Source organism: Colossoma macropomum, unplaced genomic scaffold, assembly GCF_904425465.1.
Source record: "Colossoma macropomum unplaced genomic scaffold, Colossoma_macropomum, whole genome shotgun sequence".
Classification (NCBI taxonomy): Eukaryota; Metazoa; Chordata; class Actinopteri; order Characiformes; family Serrasalmidae; genus Colossoma; species Colossoma macropomum.
The window spans coordinates 30,551,577-30,572,124 of NW_023494789.1; the positions used below are offsets into that span (position 1 = coordinate 30,551,577).

The 20,548-nt window shown below is 37.4% G+C and overlaps 1 protein-coding gene across 1 annotated transcript; it reads right to left on the minus strand.

Annotated features, from left to right (window-relative positions):
* Positions 1–291: 291 nt before the first annotated feature.
* Positions 292–18,789, minus strand: sfi1 (SFI1 centrin binding protein). Its single transcript, XM_036570907.1, has 32 exons — positions 18,683–18,789; positions 17,999–18,147; positions 17,836–17,907; positions 17,620–17,730; positions 17,375–17,469; positions 16,495–16,612; positions 15,953–16,055; positions 15,653–15,809; positions 14,767–14,928; positions 14,467–14,537; positions 14,264–14,356; positions 12,684–12,781; positions 12,146–12,212; positions 11,584–11,714; positions 11,151–11,232; positions 10,480–10,658; positions 10,296–10,371; positions 10,075–10,170; positions 9,435–9,511; positions 9,230–9,332; positions 8,951–9,047; positions 8,409–8,569; positions 8,197–8,271; positions 7,979–8,053; positions 5,260–5,436; positions 4,901–5,133; positions 4,551–4,646; positions 3,891–4,164; positions 3,393–3,468; positions 3,121–3,286; positions 2,891–2,993; positions 292–719 (listed from the first exon to the last, which is right to left on the minus strand). The coding sequence occupies exons 2-32, from the start codon at positions 18,136–18,138 to the stop codon at positions 597–599; spliced, it is 3,687 nt and encodes a 1,228-aa protein (XP_036426800.1). The 5' UTR covers positions 18,139–18,147; positions 18,683–18,789; the 3' UTR covers positions 292–596.
* Positions 18,790–20,548: the final 1,759 nt, after the last annotated feature.

Sequence of the window (20,548 nt, forward strand, 5' to 3'; positions counted from 1 at the left end):
AATCTGATGTTTGGTTTATTTCATTATTATATGTACATGCGTGCACATTTGCCAAGTTAGTGATCAGGTCTGATGTTACTTTTAATGCATAAGAATGAATTCAAGTAATTAATTAAATCCATTAAAAACAAAACTTTTCAAGGGTCAAGTCTAGCATTCCAGGGCTCTCTGCCCAGTCAGCACAGCAATCAATCAAAAGTAATCAAGCAACACTCAAAAGATCTACAAATATAAAACATGATTTTTATTACAAATAAATAAGGCAACATGGCAATCATGAACAGAACTGGCAATAACTAAAAAAAATAAGCTACATTTTAGGTTACATTCTGGATCCGCCTAAAAATTCTATAAAATATATAATTCCTATTTATGACAGATTTTTTTTCCAGTAACAGAAGCTGTAAAAAAATAACAGGGATACCCTTATCTTATATTTAATGTCAATCTTGAAATGAACAGCTACGGGTTTCATGAAATTTCAAGATTATTTTAGTTCAACAACAGTCAATCACAATAGTCAAACTAAACAAAAACAAATCAAACTCTGCATGTTGTATATTGCAAAGAGCATACCTAAGTAGAATGCATAATTTCTATGTTTTACTATTTGATCCAAGCAGCTTGCTTTCTATAATGCTGACCCTTGCAGCATGGCAGATAATGGTGGGCTTCCGTTCAGTCAGATTCGCAGACAGAGCAGAAATATGGGTCTCCAGCTGTGAAAAATGGTGAAAAAAAAACAATTACTTCAATGACTCTGTAGTTGAATGCAGATCACTAGCCATACCACAAATGCAAAAACAGTTGTGAAAAAGTGGTTAACTGGGCAACCTGCCCTTGACCATTCACCTACAACAATAAAATACTGGACAGCTGCTTTTCACTGAGACAGATTTATTGATCTTCCAAAAGAATGCATGCTAAACTTAAAACAGAAGGGTCTCATTTAAACTCATTCTACTTATGTAGTCACTGCACCTACAGAGACTATTTATGGCCTTGCTAAACGTTCACCTGTGTTACTTCAAAGCCTGCAGTGCAAAAGGGCAGAAATAACAGATTTTTCTACTTTACTTATGTTATATATACTTATGTATCTTATGTTCTACTACACATGTTAAAAGTCAATAAAAATGCAAAAACGATTCTCACATACTCGTATATATATGTGAGAATGTATATATGTATAGATGTATATACTCAGTATATTAACCAATACTGAAGAGAAAATTAGATAATACTTTATCTTTTTTTCTATTATATATTTTATGTATGCTGTCTTTTTTCAGTTCTTTGTTGTTACCATCTCCATTCTTTTATTTCTGTCTTTTGTGTGTGTGTGTGTGTGTGTGTGTGTGTGTGTGTGTACACATTACAAAGATATGATTAAAAATGCGTAAGCCAACAGGAATAGGGGCTGAAACATAACAAAATAATAAACACAAGAACAAATAAAGAAATAAAGACACAAATAAGTCAAAAGTGAAATAAAGAACTGACTAATTAAATAAAATGGCACAAAAGCAAAGAGATAAATTACAAAAAATAATAGATGTTACCCATAAAACTGTAAATAAATTAATTAATAAATATAAATGGCTTAGAAATGCATACATAACTGTATAAGTATATATAGCAGAAATACTAAAATAAATGACAATATTTTACTTTATTTCTGATTACTTCTCTATTTATTTATTTTTGCATTTCTTCCTTCAGTCTACGCTATAAAGGTGGGCAACACTGACGTAGTTCTAACAAACCATTGGTCGAAGATGGCTTGCAGGGCAGAGCAGACTATTAAACAGCAGGTCGACGGAATGAATGTGAAATCCTACAAAATTCCAATATGGCGAACCAAAGTATTTGTCAGGTTCTGTAAGATATCGTAGACCCACTAGACAACCATAAGTTTCCCATGTTCATTTGTTTCTGTTGCAAGACAGATAATGCAATTATACAGCACAATCGTATAATTCACGTTTCATTAACAAATATCCTACCTACAAGGGCCTAAACCTAGCTATCACTATCCCTGCAGCTTCTGTAGCTGTCCAGTGGAGCTTTGCTACAGCTCAGAATCTGCCTGGCTGATAGACCAGTTGACGGTCAGCTATTAATAATAGGTAATGATAAAGTATTTAGGCAGACACAGACACATGCTGAGGTTGCTGGCTATGTGTTGAATGGCATCCAACACTGACAGATCCACATCTATTTAACAGCTCAGCTCTTCTAAGTCTGTAATGAACCCTTCTACCCAAAACAGAACGCAGCCATTATCCAATTGTCCACTGTCTAATTTGTCCACAACCAAGGGTAACTGCAAAGACACCCAGTTCAGATCCTCCACCATCACTGAAGTATTAGCAGAAAACAAGGCAAGAGTGACTGAACACACTGCTTTCTTTCCGATTAACCAATAACATGTAGATTTAGCCTTCCTTTTCAGCGTACTGAGGGAAGAAATGTAGAAATAAATAAACCTAAAAATGAATAAATAAATTTAGAATTACACAAATGCATAAATAAACACAACATGTATTTGTTTACAGTTTTATGCCAGTAAATTATTACATGAGTAAATATACCAGCAGCATAATTTACCACAACATTTTATGGTTTTGGCTTAAAATGAGTCATCTCCCTCATCTTCCTAGACCAGGGGTGTACAACACTGGTGTCCAGCCCAGTTTGGTGATTTACCCACTCAAACACACCTGATGACACTTGTCTATTAAATGGCAGGTTTAGTGGTGTGTTTGAGCAAGGAAACCTCTGAACTGTGCTGGACATCAGCCCTCCAGGACAGAAGTTGTGCACCCCTGTCCTAGACCATTCTATTTCTCATTTAAGAGTGAGAGAATGCAATGCATTAGGAAGATACCTCATTTAATTCTTGTAGGATGCTCTCTCTTTCCTCAGTTTCTCCATCGCTGCCTGTAGTCTGGAGCCAATTCCTCATCACCTTCTGAAGCTTACGCCATGTCCTGCGCACACAGACAGAAATGCAGGCGTCTTTTACTCCGATATCTATTCTGCAGAGGTGTTGGCACCAACTGTTGGATTCACAGCACAGTGAATTTTTCAGCCGTACTGAAGGACAGATTTACATACTGTAGCTGATTTCTGTCTTGCTGATATCTCTGCAGGTCTAGTTTGATATCCAGCAGCTCTTTGTTCAGAGATTCAGTTGGGTCACAGGTTGCCTGCACAAGCACACTTGCTTCATTTTCATCACCATCATCATCATCTTGCTCCAAAGTGAGTCTCTCACTCATACCTGCAGGCAAGTCACCAGGGTGATTCAGGACAATGTATACAGTTTATCAACACATCCTGACTGTAACTACATCACATTTTTTGCTTTGTTTTATTTTTACTCTGACCATGCAGGTTCCAGTGGGTGAAATCATGAGGGGTAAGAAGTGAGGGATCTTTGTGCCTTGAGCTTGTCTGCTTCATCTGTGAGACAGAACAAAGAGAAAAACAGATAATGACAAATTGGATAAGATAAGACAGAGAAGATAAACAATGGAAGGTTCTCTCTTTCTTTGAGATGGTAAGTTCTTCACATGAGGAGAAATACACTATTGCTCAAAGGTTTGGAATTTTTTTCAGTAAAGTAAAAGCAATTTGGCTGCAGATTAATGTATTAAAGGATTCTAATATGTCCATCCTGTGCAACTTTCAACAAATTTCAAATAATTAGTAGGACAATAGAAGGCTTAAAATAATAATTAAGAAATGTTCTGTGTCCAAAATGATGAATGGAGCCACAGAAGATTCTAAAATGACTGAAAAAGCTGTACAGAATCAAGAATTAAGTTATAATAAAATATATACATGTATGTTGCATTGTTTAACTGGGTCCGTGTACTGTTCACCTTGCTCTGTGGTCTGGGTGCAATAAAGGAAGAAGGAGGTAGCAGCACCCCTTGGCTCACGGTGCTGGACAGCATGATGGTGTTTCCTGCAGAATCAGGCCTGAAGGCTGGGACTGGAGCTTTTAAGGCCAAGACAGGAGGCTGCACTGGCGTGGAGAGGAGAGGGGCAGGAGGCTGTGCCTGGGTGGGGGGAAGTGGGACAGAGAAGGGTGTAGAGGGGACCGGTAATGATGGAGACCTGGTGTCAGTTTGACCTGCAAGCAGTCTCCGAGAACTAGAACACCAAAATCGAGAGATGAAAAGGGAGGAGAGGAAAAATGTTATATGGTAATTATGTCTAAAAGATCACAAGCATTATGGAATAATACTTTAAATGCACACACTGTTGATTTTAACATATTTTAATGTAATGGTTTACAACTCCATCTTGGGGACCGATTTCCCTACAGTTTCAAATATTCTTTGCCCCCAACACCCAACACACCAGATCCAGCTCAAGAAGTGCTAAATAATTCCTGATGAGCTGAATCAGGGCAGAGAACACTTAAAACAGCAGGGCAGTGGGTCCTCAAATCAGAAGCTGAGAACCACTCTGTGTATAAAAGTGATTATCACCTTTTAAGCTGTGCTGATTTGTGATGGCTAGCTTTATGTTTGTACCTGCTTGGCTGGGGGTACTGCAGCAGGTCTTTGACCGGAGAGTGTAACAGGTCATCTGCCCTTCGCGGTTGCAACCTTGAGGCTCGAACCATCAGCCTGTAGATTTAACCAGAACCACAGGACTTATTATCAATCATCACTGAATAGTCCTTAACTATGTGCAGTATGTGATATCACTGTATTCCTACTGGTTAGACACTGAAATATGACCTCATACTCAAACCACAGTAAAATGTAAATTAAAACACACATACCAATATATAGCACAAACACAAGGTTGAATAAAGTGCTAGTAAGTTGAAGAAAGTGCTAGTAAAAGACACCTATTGTTCACTTTTTTTTTTACTCACAGTTTGTTCATAATGGACTCTTCTGCCATCTGCTCTGCTGTTTGGCTGTGGACTGGGTGATGGGTGTGCTCATGTTTGCGGGCGTGGTCTTCAGGCAGGCAGAAGGACACACTCTTTTTAGAAGGCTTATCTTCTTTATTCGCCATCACTGTAGCTCTGGAAGGCTGACACAATGCCCGCTGCTTCCAACGCAAGGCACACCTCCTTACCACTGCCTGCAACTGCCGAGAACTCTATGCATACATAGTGCACACATACTCATTTCATTTCTTACTCAGTTTTAAAAATCAAAGCAGCAATACAGACTTAAAAGCAGTAGTCAATACGACATACAATATCACAAGCACACACAGGCATACCTGCTCGTGGCTTTGCAGGGCCATGTTTGAGGAGAAAGCGTTCATGTGTGCTGTGTATATGAGGATGTGGGTGATGCCCTCTCGTAGCAGTTCATCTCTGTAGAACTGAGCTGCTGCAGCCAGACGCCTCTGTTTCCTCTGGCGCTCAGCAACCCATTGCCTCCACACACTCAGCACCTGAATGACCATCACAATCAAACACACATACAACATTTAATGCAGTTTGTTTAAATATGCTATATGGTCAGGTGTAGTTATTGTTTGTTACCAGTGGTGAACCGTGACTATTAGAGCTAGGTCCATTCGTTCGGGCCACTTCAAGGGTATTCAAAAAAATGGGGGAAAAAACACCTCTATGACAAAGTAATTTTCTGCTGTTGGATTTGTAATAGTACAGTGTCTTCCACAAATATTGGCACCCCTGGTAATCATGAGTAAAAAATAAGCTTTTTTTAAAAAAAAAACAAAAAAAACAAAAACAAAGACACAACAACATTCTTAATTACTTATCCTTTTTAATCTTTCATTCAAAATATTAGCAAAAATCTAACCTTTATTTAAGATATAAAGATTGAAAGAAAAAACTAAAATTTGTCATGAAAAAATATATTTTTCTTAGATCTATGTGTGCTACAATTATTGGCACCATGAGAAATTCTTAAAAGTGAAATTTAAATGAAATATTGTATGTTTTTGCTTTTAAGTTCACCTGAGCACTAAGGAGCACTTAAATGGTTAGCCATAACTTCCTGATTTACTGGGGAATATATATGAGACGAAACACAGATTCCCTCAGTCATCCATCGCAATGAGAAAGAACAGGGAATACAGCAATGATGTGTGACATAAGGTTGGTGATCTGCACAAATCAGGAAATGGCTACAAGAAAAACCTAAACAACTGGAAATGCCCACTTCCACTATCAGGGCAATATAGGCCACTATATAACCACAGAAGGCCTCTGCTGTCAAGGACCAACAAACTTTGACAGTTTGTCAAATCTCACTGGAACATTCAGGGATATCATGTTGTACAGTGAGATGAGATCAAAATTGAGATTTTTGGCAACAAACACCAGAAGTGGGTTCGGCATGCTCACAAAGACTGCTATGCAGAAATATATCTCATCCTCACTGTGAAGTGTGGTGGTGGATCTGTGATGATGTGGGGCTGTTATTCTTCCAAAGGCCCTAAACAATTTATTTGGGTATATGGTATCACTGACTCTATCAAGTACCAACAGAAATAAAATCAAAACCTGATTGCCTCAACCAGATAGCTTAAACTGGGCCATAGTTTGGATCTCCAGCAGGACAGTGATCCAAAGCACACCTCAAAATAAAAAAAACGGTTCACTGACCACAGAATAATATTTTGCCATGGCCACACCATCCCCTGATCTAAACCCCATAAAAAAAACATGTGGGATGAGCTGAAGAGGAGAGTCCACAGTATGGACTCTCTGAATATGAAGGATCTGAGAGATTCTGTATGAAGGAATGGTCTCAGATCTTTTGCAATGTGTTCTTCAGTCTCATTAAGCATTATAGAAGACTTTGAGCTGTTGTCTTTGAAAAGGGAACCTGCACAAAGTATCAAATAAAGGGGTGCCAATAATTGTGGCACACACAGATTTGATAAAAATATTGGTAAGATTTAGTTTTTTTTTTCAATCATTGTACTTAAAAAAGTTTATATTTTGAATGAATGGCCAAAAGGATAAGCAATAAAGAAGGTTTATTACAGCCTGTTTTACTCATGTTTACCAGGGGTGCCAATATTTGTGGGCACTGTATGCTAACGCTAAACTAATCCTGACACACATTAAGGCCCAATCCCATTTCTTATTTTTACCCCTACCCCTTGTTTTCAAGTGTCACCTTGCCCCTTGGAAGTGAGTTACAAGTTGTAGTGACTGAAATCTTTTCCTACGAAATTGGACAACCCTCAAATAAAGAAGAAAATTACTTCATTAACAAGCTACTAGGAGGAGACCATAAGAGAGACCTCTTAGCGGTATCTACTTAGATGACACAGAAAAAGAGATTAAATACAACATGCTTGATGATTAAATAAAAAAAAATAATGAACTAAAAGTTACCAACATTATTTTTAAGAAATCATTATTGTTTTTCAGAAATCTTCAGCCCATTTCTGATGCCAAGATGGCCCTGATGGTTACTGTTGGTTACAGAAACAGTAAAATAATAAGTAATTGATTAATAAGAACAATTGATAAATGGTTCTTTAAGTTACAGTTTCTTCTTTTATGGTGCAACCAAACATTAAAAGCCACAACTCTTACTATAGACATTATAGAGCATTCTAGAGCACTGTTTTGTTTAAGTAAACCTCTGATTTTTCTAAATTTCCACATAATTCAATCATTGACATGAACAAAGTAAACTAAGTTAAAGTATTGTTCAACAATGCTTTAGGCCACAGGCAATGTCTTTGTGGCCACTTCATGTAATTGCTTTCTGTGAGGAAGTTTTTAGAGGCATTAAACTCTTCAGACATCTACTTCCCATCGCCGCCACTGTGAACAATTCGGACTTAGTAAGTTTCTCAAGAACAGAGCTTTTCTTATTTCTTACTTTATTTTTTTTACATCTTAACCATTTAATTATTTAGAAATTTGAGGAAAACAAAAAAAAAATGGTGGACTTCCCCTTTAAGTGAACAATGCAGTGCAGCCCCATTATTGATCAGGTACTACCTTGGCCTGAAGGTTCAGAGACCAGTGCCAGAGGGCCAACTCTGTCAGCTCTGCTTCTCTTCTCTTGCTCTGTAGCTGTGGGGTATAAAATACATATACACATACTCCAAATTGCTCTGTGTACATTTTTTACAGACAGAAACTCACACGGTTAGACTACACTACAGCCAAACAAAGCAAACACACAACTGAATGTGCTGTGCTGATCCATAACCCACCTGTGCTTTCCAGCAGATAAAGAAACGCTGGCACACTCTGAGTCTGCACAGCTCACCGCTTCTGTATTTTAGAACCTAACATGGACATATTTAATACATGTGTATTTTAACAGTTTATGTTCAAACACCCATAAAGACACACTGAGAAACATAAGTAGAATTACAATCTACACTCAAAGTTACAATCAAAGTAAATTGGGACTGTTGGCCACCTGGTAGCTTTTGTGCTGGCAAGTATTGATGATCCAGGCCCTGAGGGTTTTTCTCAGCAGGACAGAGTTGTGATATCTACAGGCTTTCTCCTGAGACAGCCTCTCTTCTCTCACTTCAATGTGTCGCTGTCTCCACCTCCTCAGAACTGCCCATGTCCGGACTTCAACAAAACAGATACACCCAAAGTTCTGACACTGTCCACCACTGTTTTAGTTGTGCAGAGACCACATAAAAATTTAGTATGTATTCAAGTTTTAGTTAAAGTTATTGTGCATAAAGTTTTGTTTTGTGAATACAAAAAACATCTTTTATGTTTTTACTATTGCTTGTCATCAGAAAACAGTCGGAAAGCAGACTCGTGAACACAACATAAATCAAATGTACATGCTATTTGTTACTATGTGATGAATCATGTAATTTTTTTTAAGTAATATGACAAAACAACAGTAATAATAATAAATTGGTCATTGGTACTATGATGATTGAATTTATGTCTGCTACTTGTGACAAACCTATAACTTCAGCAGAAGCAGTATAGTACCTTTGTGCATGTGAAGCTTAGCTTCTCTCAGTGCTTCCTCCTGCTGGTGACGGCGAGACACTACAAGTGCCGTTCTTTCATGCCATGCAAACAGCACCTGTGTATAAAACAAAATCATTGCTTTAAATATGGACCAAAACCTCAGTTTCTGTGACACAAATGAATAAGGTTCACAAAGAAAGGATGGAAAAAGGGTGTCAATTTGCTGAGGTCATGAATTGTGCTTGAACGCAGAAATTTAAACATACAGTATCATTACATACAAAGAGTCAAATGCACCTTTGACAGCAGGCAGTGCTGATAATGACACTTGGCTCTCCTCTCTTTCTCTCTTTCCTCAACTGCTACACGGACATTCCTCCTCCACAAACACAGCATCCTTCTGCAGAACACGGATGTTTAGAATGGACACGAAAAGTTAATATATCCACAATAATCTCTACAAAAGCCGTCAAACAACAACAGAGCAGTGTAAGGCTAATACCTGACAAGTTGTTGCTGATGTTGTTGGTAGCAGCTCTCTGCACTTTGGTTGACGTGCTGGGCCTGTACATAATGTTGCTGTATGTACAAACATATACAAACATACATACATACATACATATAAGCCTTCGTAGTTTTCAGATTTAGTACAGCTTGTGTGTGCGAAAGTTCATAATAAACAATATGGTAAACAGTACATGACAATATATAACACAAAAGATATATGTGAATACAATACACTACTAGTATTATTATTATTACTGTTATTTTTTGTTAATAGGGACATACAATGCTACCAAAGTCATATCAGTCTCAGCAGATATTTGCTTTCAAAAATATCAGCATTGGACAGATGTTCAGATTTGACCAATATTTTAAACTGATATTTGATGATACATTTATTGTACTCCTAAAGAGCAGTATGCTTAGGCAATGCTGGGCTACAGAGCAAAAATGGTTGCATTTTATTCATATCTCTGCATTTGTAACACTATTAACACTATTATTATTAATATTATGACATATACACAAATACATTTGTGGCCTGTCCTGGAGGTTCAACAGGAATCATTTTAGGTAAAAGATCTGTCACAGACCATCCAAATATTGTCCATGTATTTATGTATGCACGAGTACTCTACCTTCCATGCCTGTAGCGTGTTCCTGAGTAATCTCCTTTCATAGTGCTCGTCAATTTGCGCCAATCGCCTGGTCTTCTGTCTTCTGTGTTCTACATACTGACACCACACAAACATCAAATTCCACATACATAAACACACTGCACCTCCAAAACAACTGTAGTGTTTCAGTAATTGTCACAATATTATTCTTAAAGAAATAGCAGTTCTCTAAGCAATCATACCTCCCGCCAACCACTCAGAGCTCCTCTCATGCACCGCTGGCCATTGTGAACCTCTGCCTGCTTAAAACGCCTCTGACTGAGGGAGCACACACATACACACACACACACACAAAAAGGAAACTCAACCAACATAAACTGTGTTTATGAAGGCACACTGGGCATGATTTCAGTCTCTCTGCCGTACCTGTTCTGTATAGCATTGACATTGTGTCTCCACTGGTGCAAAGTCTTGTGCAGAAGAGTGCGTGAGTACAGTGTCTGAGCTTGTGTTTGCTTGAGTCTGTCCTCTCTTTGCTGCATAAACCTGCAGAGCCACTTAGACCAGGCATGGGACACACACTCTCGCTCTGCATGCAACACAGCCTGAGGAAAATATCAGGGAATCAGTTATCAGTTAGATTTTACAGTAGCAACATATAAATATAATATAAAATGGCAACATATGAAGTATGAAAAATATGTATGTGTAAGTATAAGTACGAAGAATTTACCACTTGCATGATGTAAAACGTGGCCACGGTTTTCCCTCATTTACATGTACCAGTAGCTATTTATAGCTCAATACTATCCCGCAAAAATAATGCCTAAACTACTCTGACGGGAATTTTCACTGGTAAACCTTGAAACTGCTGTTGAAGGAGGAAGGGGATATGCGTGAGCAGGATTTCACTGGCATGTACTTAAAACAGCCTATTTTTCCTCCTTTTTTTTTTAAAGAGTTCTTTTTTTTGTGAAGTTTACAGGACTTTATGAAACGTTCTGCACAATGTGTTACAGCAGTGACTTATACCCATTTTTTTCATTTCGGCCAAAAAAAACAAAAAAACAAAAAAAACACACTGATTCTTCAATTACCGTCATCTCCGCCAGTCTCTGATCTCTGTGATCTGTGTAACGTCCCCACCAGGTATAAAAAGCCCAGCTGTACATCTGCTGTCTGCACACATATTAACAACAACAACAACAACAACAACACCACACACAGATACATACAGATACATACATATACACACACACACACACACACACACACACACACACACACACAGTTCCTCTTTCAGCCAAAAAATTTAAATAATAACAGATGTTGGAGCACAATGGCTCATTTAGATCACAAACAGTGGTAATTGTGTTTATTTCTTTAATGATAGGCAAAATAAGCATTGAATGTTAAATTAGTCCACATATAACCAAAACAGCAGCATGGAGCAGTACATCCACTCATGATGTGCTCTTTTATAGAGCAGATCCTCAAACAAAAAAATGTACTGTAGTTTCAGAGACTCACTGGTGAAATAGTTCAGCTGTTTCTCTCCTCTCCCTGTGTTCTGTTCTTTGTGCTGTGAACTCAATCCAGGATGCCATACAGTGTGGAAGAATGTGCCTTGCAAAGCAAGAGTCAGCTCGCATCTCTAGATCCTACACACACACGCACATGCACGCGCGCGCGCACACACACACACACACACACACACAATTGTTTTGATATGAAATGGTACATAATAGAAAAGCTTTAGAAAAACAACTATCAATTGACTACCAGTAAACTTACATGAGTTTTTTAATATGTCATGTAGATAACAGCAAAATAGAGGTAAGTCTGAATTAACTTTGGGCATTATTTAGCCTTACAACACCCTGCATGCAACTCTCTATCATGAATGCATTTTTAAAAATACATTTTAGGCCAACATTTCATCTCAAAAAATCATAAAATAATGTTGATTATTTACCGGTGCCCACTGTGTGTAATTACTTTCTTTGAGGTACCTTTTACAGGTTTTACAGCTTTTTTACCACAATAATTGGCAGTGTGGGAGATAAAGCTAAAATCAGATGAAATCTGATACCTTCATGTGTTTGTACTCTCTGCAGTGTCGTCTCCACCTCTGCAGATAGGTTCTCAACACTGAGACCCTAAAAATAAACATGAACTTTTTAAAATTCTCATGAAGCAAAGAATATTTCTGCTACGGATAGTTGATGACTATCCAACAAAAAAAGTTCCACTTTATAATTAAAAAAAAAAGTGAACCAGATTTGCTTGGATCCTAACATCCCACAACACATAGCGCCACAGTCATATTATAAACACATTAGATACATATTTTATCATCACAAAACTTTTAAAAGCTTAACTGAGATTTAAATGAAAGGTCTTACAAAGTTACATGGTCAAAGCATTTGACTTTTGGATTTGATGCATCTCTGGCGCTGTATGTCTGTTAATGTTAGAATCCTAAACCATGACCGGTAAACCACTCATTACCTTAATCTGAAACCAAAAGATACAAAGTATTAAATACATTTTCTGGAGTTGCCTTGAAGTTCAAGATGTGTTATAAATGAAAGACTGACATTTGACATGATTAGATGTTATCTATAAACCTGTGATAGTTTAGTGCTATAGTCATCTGGGGCTGAAAACTCCGCTCTTCAGTCTGCTCCGAGCGCTGCTGCCAAAGCTTCCAGTACCTCACCATCATCTAAAAAGGACACCAAAGTCCAGGGTTCATACACTTTTTAAACCGTGGAATTCCATGACTTTTCCATGACATAAAATGAAATTTCCATGCCAAGCATTTAGAATGACTGCGAGTGAAACTGAAATCTGATCCATGTACAGATATCTGCACTAGGTTTGACACTCCAATCTCAGAGAACAGATCTGTCACTTTGCTCAATACATCAATGTTTTATAATTTCAGAGCCTACAGATTTAGTTTTGACTCCTCAGTCACCCCATATTCTCATGTGCAAATTCTCATGTGCATGTCCATCGGTTTTGTTTGTAAAGAGTGGTTTAGAATCTTGTCATAACACATAACACATGTTGTGCAGAAAGGGACGTAATGCGAGTCAATTCCCAAGTTTGAGCACCCAGACCACAAGAAAAACTGTGTAAAATGAAAAAAATCAATGAGAGTACCATAGCAGCTTGTCCTTTCTCAATGTAGCTGCAGCACGTCATGTTTCTTTAGCTGCTGTGGCACAGACAGAGGACTGTGACTCATAGTGAAGAAGCTAGTCACACAGGTCTTGGTGTGAGAAGCAGCAGCGGTGTGTTTTCACTCTTACATTTGGCTTGTTAATTTGTCTTATCCAGTGTTTGAATACCAAAAAAAAATCTTCCACAATACACACATCCTGAATGTTGCACCTTAGCTAGCTGAGATTCATATTAACAACATATTAGTAAAGTTAGTCCATGTGCAGATACATTAGTCTCAGTGCTTTTTGCAGTCTAGACTCTTCAAATGTGATGACAAACCAAATGGGTTGATTTTTCCTGTATATATTATTTTCCATAACTTTTCCATACCTGGAAACCCAATTTCTATATTCCTTTTCTAAATCCTTTCCAGGATTTTCATGACCATATAAACCCTGAAAGTCAGTTAAGGAATACAAAATGCACCTACGAGGTTTTTGCTATGGCAAATGATTCAGGCAAAATATAACATTGTGCCTGTGATTTAAATTGTGTTTATTTTCCATAAATTGAGCCCTGTTTTTGCAGACAAGAAGACCAGCATACTGACTGGTTTTGGCTTGAGGCTTGAATGCTGAGCATAGTGTGCTACCTGCCAGTTAGTTGTAGTAGCACATGGCATGGGTGTTTGGTTACTTCAGACTGATCTACCTCATCTACAGGCAGTTCACAAGCTCCTTTCTAAAAGGTTATATTCCCCTACTTAAAACCTGTTAGGACAACACGGTTAATAATGTAGGCTATAATACAAAATGCAACTCACCTTCAAATTGCAATTTAAAAAGATATAAAGATGATTAATCTATCAGCCTTAACAAAGCATTTTGCCTACAGCTGATAAACCAAATGTGTATCAAAGTATAAAGGTAACACTGATGGTAGATACTAAAGTCAGTAAAACAGAACAAAACATAATTTGCTGTAATTTATTCATATGTAAAGTATAAAGTTTACAGCGTAGGTGCATTACTCTTACTGTGTGCCGATGATGCTGTACACTAATGTTCTTGTTGATTCTATGAGTTTGGCAGCGAGCGACATTCAGGGCCAAGCCTCTAAATCCCATACGCTGGAAGTGAACAGAGAAAGATAAAGAAAAACAGAACCAGAGGATGTCTGAATCAAGTTTTTCATGGTAGTGTTTCCAAGCTATACAATTCAAGAGCCATAATTACTGACCAATAGCTGAAGGTGCTGATATTGAATGGCAGTCTGTTCTTTCTCAGCCTTCTCCAAGCACATCTCGACATCTGCAAATCTGATCAGGAAAGTGTGGTGTACCGAGAAATGCTTAAAACAGACATTTTCCAATTTTATTATTAAACAATGTATATTCTCTTAAGAGTCAGTATAGTACTAGGCTCTACATTTTGAGCATTTATTGGGGTCTGGTGCTATCATCAATTAACAGCAAATATATAAAAACAAAACTGCTGTGACAAGTGTAGCATCTCTCTAACTGAACGCATGTAAGGATACAGCCTTTCCAGCGTGAAAAGACCTGCCGCTGAGTTGCACGCTGTGCTAGACTGTCTGCAATCTGTCCTCTATCTCTTTCAGTCTGTCTGCACTGCAAAGCTCTGCGCCACACACACCAGTGTCTCCTGACCACAGAGTGGCACCACACAGTTCCAGCTTTGTCTGCAGCACAAGAGAGAATTTGAGTTTAACATGAGAAGAGTTCCTGGCAGCAATAGACCTTACGGTTCATTCAGACAGTCCTCATCAACTCCTAAGTTTAGAAAACGGTCACACCAGATCACAACTATCAGTTGTTAGCATTTGGTTGGCCATTCGGCAAGTAGTAAATTGATCACGTGAACAACGCCTAAATTCACTGGGATGAACCAATGCCAGCTTTGTCTACAGTGTTCATGTGGTATTGAAAGAATATATAAGTTGGTGATACATCACGTCAAAAACTTGGATATCCAGGAACTTACTTGAGTTTACCAACTGTACTTAAAACTTTGACAGCTGCTCAAGTGCAACATCCTTCATTGCCCCAGAACATGTAAATGGTTGGTTAAGAAACTTTTCCAAAGCATCCATCGCTTCATGATAAAGTGTTTAATATGCATATACATTCTAGGAGAGCAAATATCGCAAAAAACAGCAGTCAAAACTCTTATTTCCCATCTGCCTGGGAAATCACAGAGATGTGTTCCCATACGAGACTAAAATTATAAGACTACCGCTGAGTTTGGTGAAAACCAGTAGGTAATTTGGCCTGTAATTTTCTCAGGGGAGGAGGGAGAAAATCACAGAGTACCACCTGTAAAACAAGAAATAACCTCTGGACCCAAATAAATTGAATACTGTCTGAATGGGGCTTATGTCTAAAACAAAAGGAAAAATCATCTACCTTTTGCCAGGTTTTTAGCTCGTTTGTGTTGTATGTGTCTAATCCAGCCACGCAAACAACACCTCTGGAGCCGCCGAGAGTAAAAAAGGTGAGCTCTAGCTTCTTTCTCTCTCAGCCTACAGGCCTGCATGCATTTTCTTTTCCACTGCATCCATGCCTGTAAGGAAAACACATACATGATACTCTTCAAAACCTTGAATAAAATATTGCTTTATACATAGCACATTAGGAAGGCAAAGTGATAGCAAGTTTTTTTGCTCTTCTTGTGAAATATGTACACATGCACAGACACACACTTACTCTGTTCTGTACAGTAGTAGCCCAGAGCTGCAGGGCTAGGTCTTCTTGATGGAGCTGTGCATAGCGGTGCTGTATTGCAGCCTGCCATACCGTCCACACCCACCTAGCACAGGAGACACACAAATGAAGACCTGTACATTACTCATATTAACCTGCATCTGATTTTGGCATTTACATAAAAAGCAGCACATATCCGTCTTTCTGCCAACACAAAACTCTTTTCATATCAGAGCTGAGCCATTTTTATGTGGTCCTAGATCCAACACATATTCAACATGTAACCATGCAACCATATTCAGAACAACCAGACTGAAATAATGTGTTTTTTATATCATTCTGCACTGCTCATGAGCAGATCACTGTCGTCATGGAGCGTTACATGTGAACATGTGGGCATTTTAAGAAAGATACCAATTCACACTAATGACAGTTATTGCTCTCTTACAAATATGACTGTGAACAGTCAAGACAGGAAGACCAGATCTGAGCAAAAAATCTGTAGTAATGTGATTTGTAGCCATTAGAGCAGATGTAAAGCTCACCTAGCAACAGAACGTCTCTGATGCTTTATAGCTGCCTCACTCATCCTGAATTTTAAGCGTCTCATCTCCACATACAGCTCCCATCTGTCCCAAAAAACACGCAACCTACGCTGCTCCTCTGCAACACAGCACAAAACTTTAGCTATTACTAAAATAATGCTTCAATCATGCACTGTGGAATCTGAGTATTCAGCCTAGTGAATTCAATACCATATACTTAATTTATACTTAAAGAGGAATTCCACTGATTTTTCAAAACTGTCCACATAATTAAATCATTAACACATAAACTGAGTGGTTATATGTGAAACGCACCGTTCTAGAGAAACTTCAGTCAGTCAGAATTGTTCACAGTGGTGGTGAAATGAACTAAATATCCAAAACTGTTGCAAGAGAATATCTCAAGCATCAGGCAGTTTTGGATATTTAGTTCATTACTTAGTAGTTCACTACTTTTTACTACAAAGTTTGTCCTTAAACATATTTATTAAAACCAATCACAATCACAGATGCGTATATGCAGCGTGTTGCAAAGCTAAGTAGTGTACAGAGAAAACATTTTTTTCAGATTTACAAGTGTTTTAACATCATAAACATAGTAATTCCCAGGTGGTTGTTGATAGTAAATATAATAGCTTTATTTGTGACCCCTGGTTACCATTACCACTACTGTAAAGAAATCTGTAAGTTTCTCTACAGTGAACCAATTCACATCAAAACACTTTGAATACTTTGTTGACATCTCAAAGACTGAATTCACCTTTAGATTTGACCTATTCTTATATTTTAATCGCAAGATAAATTTAGAAAAACATCTATAATCAACCACTATGATGAAAATGACTGTGGTATATTTTAAAAATATGTATATTTTCCATACCAAAGTTGACGGCAAGCTGTAGCCTCCTTTTCTCTTCCTTGTGGACTGATACATATTCGCACCAAGCTTGATACACTTTACTGTACAGGACATATCTGCAAAGGGCAGACCAAAGTAGTACCAGATTTTGAAAGCAAACATTTAGCATGATCTCACATGCATAGCGATGAACTATTAGCTTTATTTAATTATTAATAATGGTAGAATGTATTTGTGGATAAAACATTCTTCCTTGTTACACTCACTTATAGTGACAGTCTGCTCTAATCGTCAGGGTCCATTCTCTTCTAGCATGCCACCACTCATCTCTCCAGGCCCTTAGAACCTTCTTCAAAATCACCTTGTTATAGTAAGATCTGGAGTGGACAAATGCACATCTAAACTATTTGCAAAAGTAATTCTGTTGTAATAATTTGCCAAAATGGTATAGGTTCAAATGTCACAACGCCCCAGTACTGAACCTGGCTCGTGACGGAGTGACCCTCCCAAAGATCTTCTGAATCCAGAGGTGAAGAAATTTCCGTGCAAGATGCCTAAACAGAGAGCCCAAAGGAGTATTAGTTTTGCCATGACACCCACAGAATGACCACTGCTACAACATATGCTTTATTAGTGATCTCTGACCGTATCCTAAGCTCTTTAAGTCGTCCACCTCTGTTCCATGTGTATCCGACCCGATAAGTGATCTTGCAGTTTGGAGTGGGCCGCATTCTCTTCTTCCCAGAAGAACCCTGTCTTCCATATAGTGGCCTTGTTGTGTACATTATCTTAGTCTTTCGGTTCGTTAAAAGAAAAACAAGCAAACATTATAAATTAAACATGCATTATTAAGACTGGTTTATTATTTACACGAGATAAAGTACATTGAATAATATAACGTTACCGTGTTGCAAAGTTATTGGTAAACTTTAGATAAATCGGAACTGTGTGATCAAAAATACCTCACACCTCACTTTTCGAATACAACTATTCCGTGTGAACCAAAATAATGCTCAACTGAGCTGAAGTGCTTTCAAATAATGCCAATATAAGCCACTCATTGATGGCGCTTATTGTAATACCGTTTAGCTTTTTTTCATTCTTAGCTTGGAAGGACACAATGCAATCAATACTTTCTTCAGTATTTGTCACTTGTTCAGCAGTGACCGCTGATTTAAAGACGTTGGCTAACTTCAGCTAGCCTCAGAGATAACTTCTTGACAGAAACTCAGTAAAGTTTTCTCGTCGACCTCTGCTGCTGTTTTTACATTTACATTTCAGAATAAATCGTAAACTGAAAATCAGGCGTATTCCACTGCTATCTCTTACCAACGGTAAGGTTTTTGCCGAGCACCGTCAACTAATCTGACTGTCTGAATAACAGACGTTCATTTCCGCGACTGCAGCTTAACAGCAACACCGACAACAAACCGTAACTGCCGCGTGCAAACAACTTCCGCTGGGTGAATTTCACAATAAAAGCGCTGCTGTTAGCTGCTGCTAGCTGGAACCAACAGAACAGAAAGAAATTAAACACAAAAGACAATTTACTCATCTCAAGTAACTAAGCGTGAATGACTAAAACGCTACTGGGGGAAAAGTATATTCTTCTCTTCACAAATATACCTGAGCCTAAGCAAAAATTTATCTTTTGAAAAATACCAATCCATTTTGAAAGCACAAATCCATACAAACTGCAAAACAAAGTGATGTATTTAAATCATGTAATTATAAAATCTATTATCTCCATATAATATAAAGTTTCAAATAAAAAAGATGAGAATGAAACACAAATGATATAAAGTATGCAATGACAAGTACAAATTTGAAAAACAAAATGAAATAATTATAAATAAGAGGGCACAAGTAGTTTATATTAACATTTAAAAAAAAAATATTCAGAGCAATCTGCTATTATTTAAAGACCTTTTCTGTTTCAGGATGTATCTCAGGAAATCACAACTATTCACATCCGTTTACAAATATTTCTGAGTATTATTTGACATCCTACTTAACACCACAAGCTGCTCAATACCCAAAAATCTACAACAAAAGTAAATATATGTGCAAATATTCTCAAAGCTAGAATTTGTACTTAGAGGAGGTATGGATGATACTTTTTTGCAGATTTAGTTAAGGGAATACATTTTGAGAGGTGCATTTACAACTCTGTAATCATATCCAGTCAGACATTTGAGCACACTTACATTTAGGTACATCTTATCCTTTTTTATAATTCTTTACCATAAGAGCTTTGTGTCTAAATTCAGAGTGGACAGATAAATACTGAAGCATTGACACTTCCAATCCCGACATTTCTTATTGAGAATCAATTGATAACAAAAATATTCATACTACTAGTTTAATTAAACCAGTAATCTGAATATATTTCTTTTTATGAACCTCAGGATGCTCTTGATGCTGCTGACAATTTACTTAAAGAACCCATATTTCTTGTGTTTTATTGTTTGGTCTCTGAGGTTTACTTATAATTTACATGGTTTTATTTACCAAAAACAACTAATTCATTTTTACATTACCATTTTCCACCTTCTTTTTATCACTTGTTTAATTAAACAGGCTATTTTTGTTGTAGTGCCTTTACCCTGTATTGTGCTTCATTCAAAAAGCAGTCCAGGCTGAAACACTCCTTATAACTTCAGCATGAATGGATGGGGCTAAACTGTTGTAGGCTGAACAGACAGATCTATGAATTTTGGGATAATATTCTTTTTTAGTGATTTCAGTGGATTTCACTGTGTAGTGTACTAGACATTGGAATTCAGCACATTAAATCTGCAAGATCATCATGATGACAGACCCAAACACAAAACTGAACATTTCCTGTGTTTCAGAAATGTTATTTACATAGAAATATAGAAACGTTAAAACTGACACTGGGCTAGCATATAAAATGTATGTAATATGTGAAACATTACATATAAATCTGTGTAAAATGCAACATAGCTTATGTAATGTTTTCTGAATGACCTGCTTAAACACTTTGTTTTAGATATAGTGATTTAAGTTAGTAATGTATATCGCTGTTGTCAGAACAAAACCTCATATTTTCAGTTTTTGACATAATTTGAAAATGCCTGTTGCCCTTTACATAAATTTCATGATGAATGGACCAAAAGAAACAGCGCATAATTACCTGGAAAATTGTCTGGTTCCATTGACTTACATTAATAG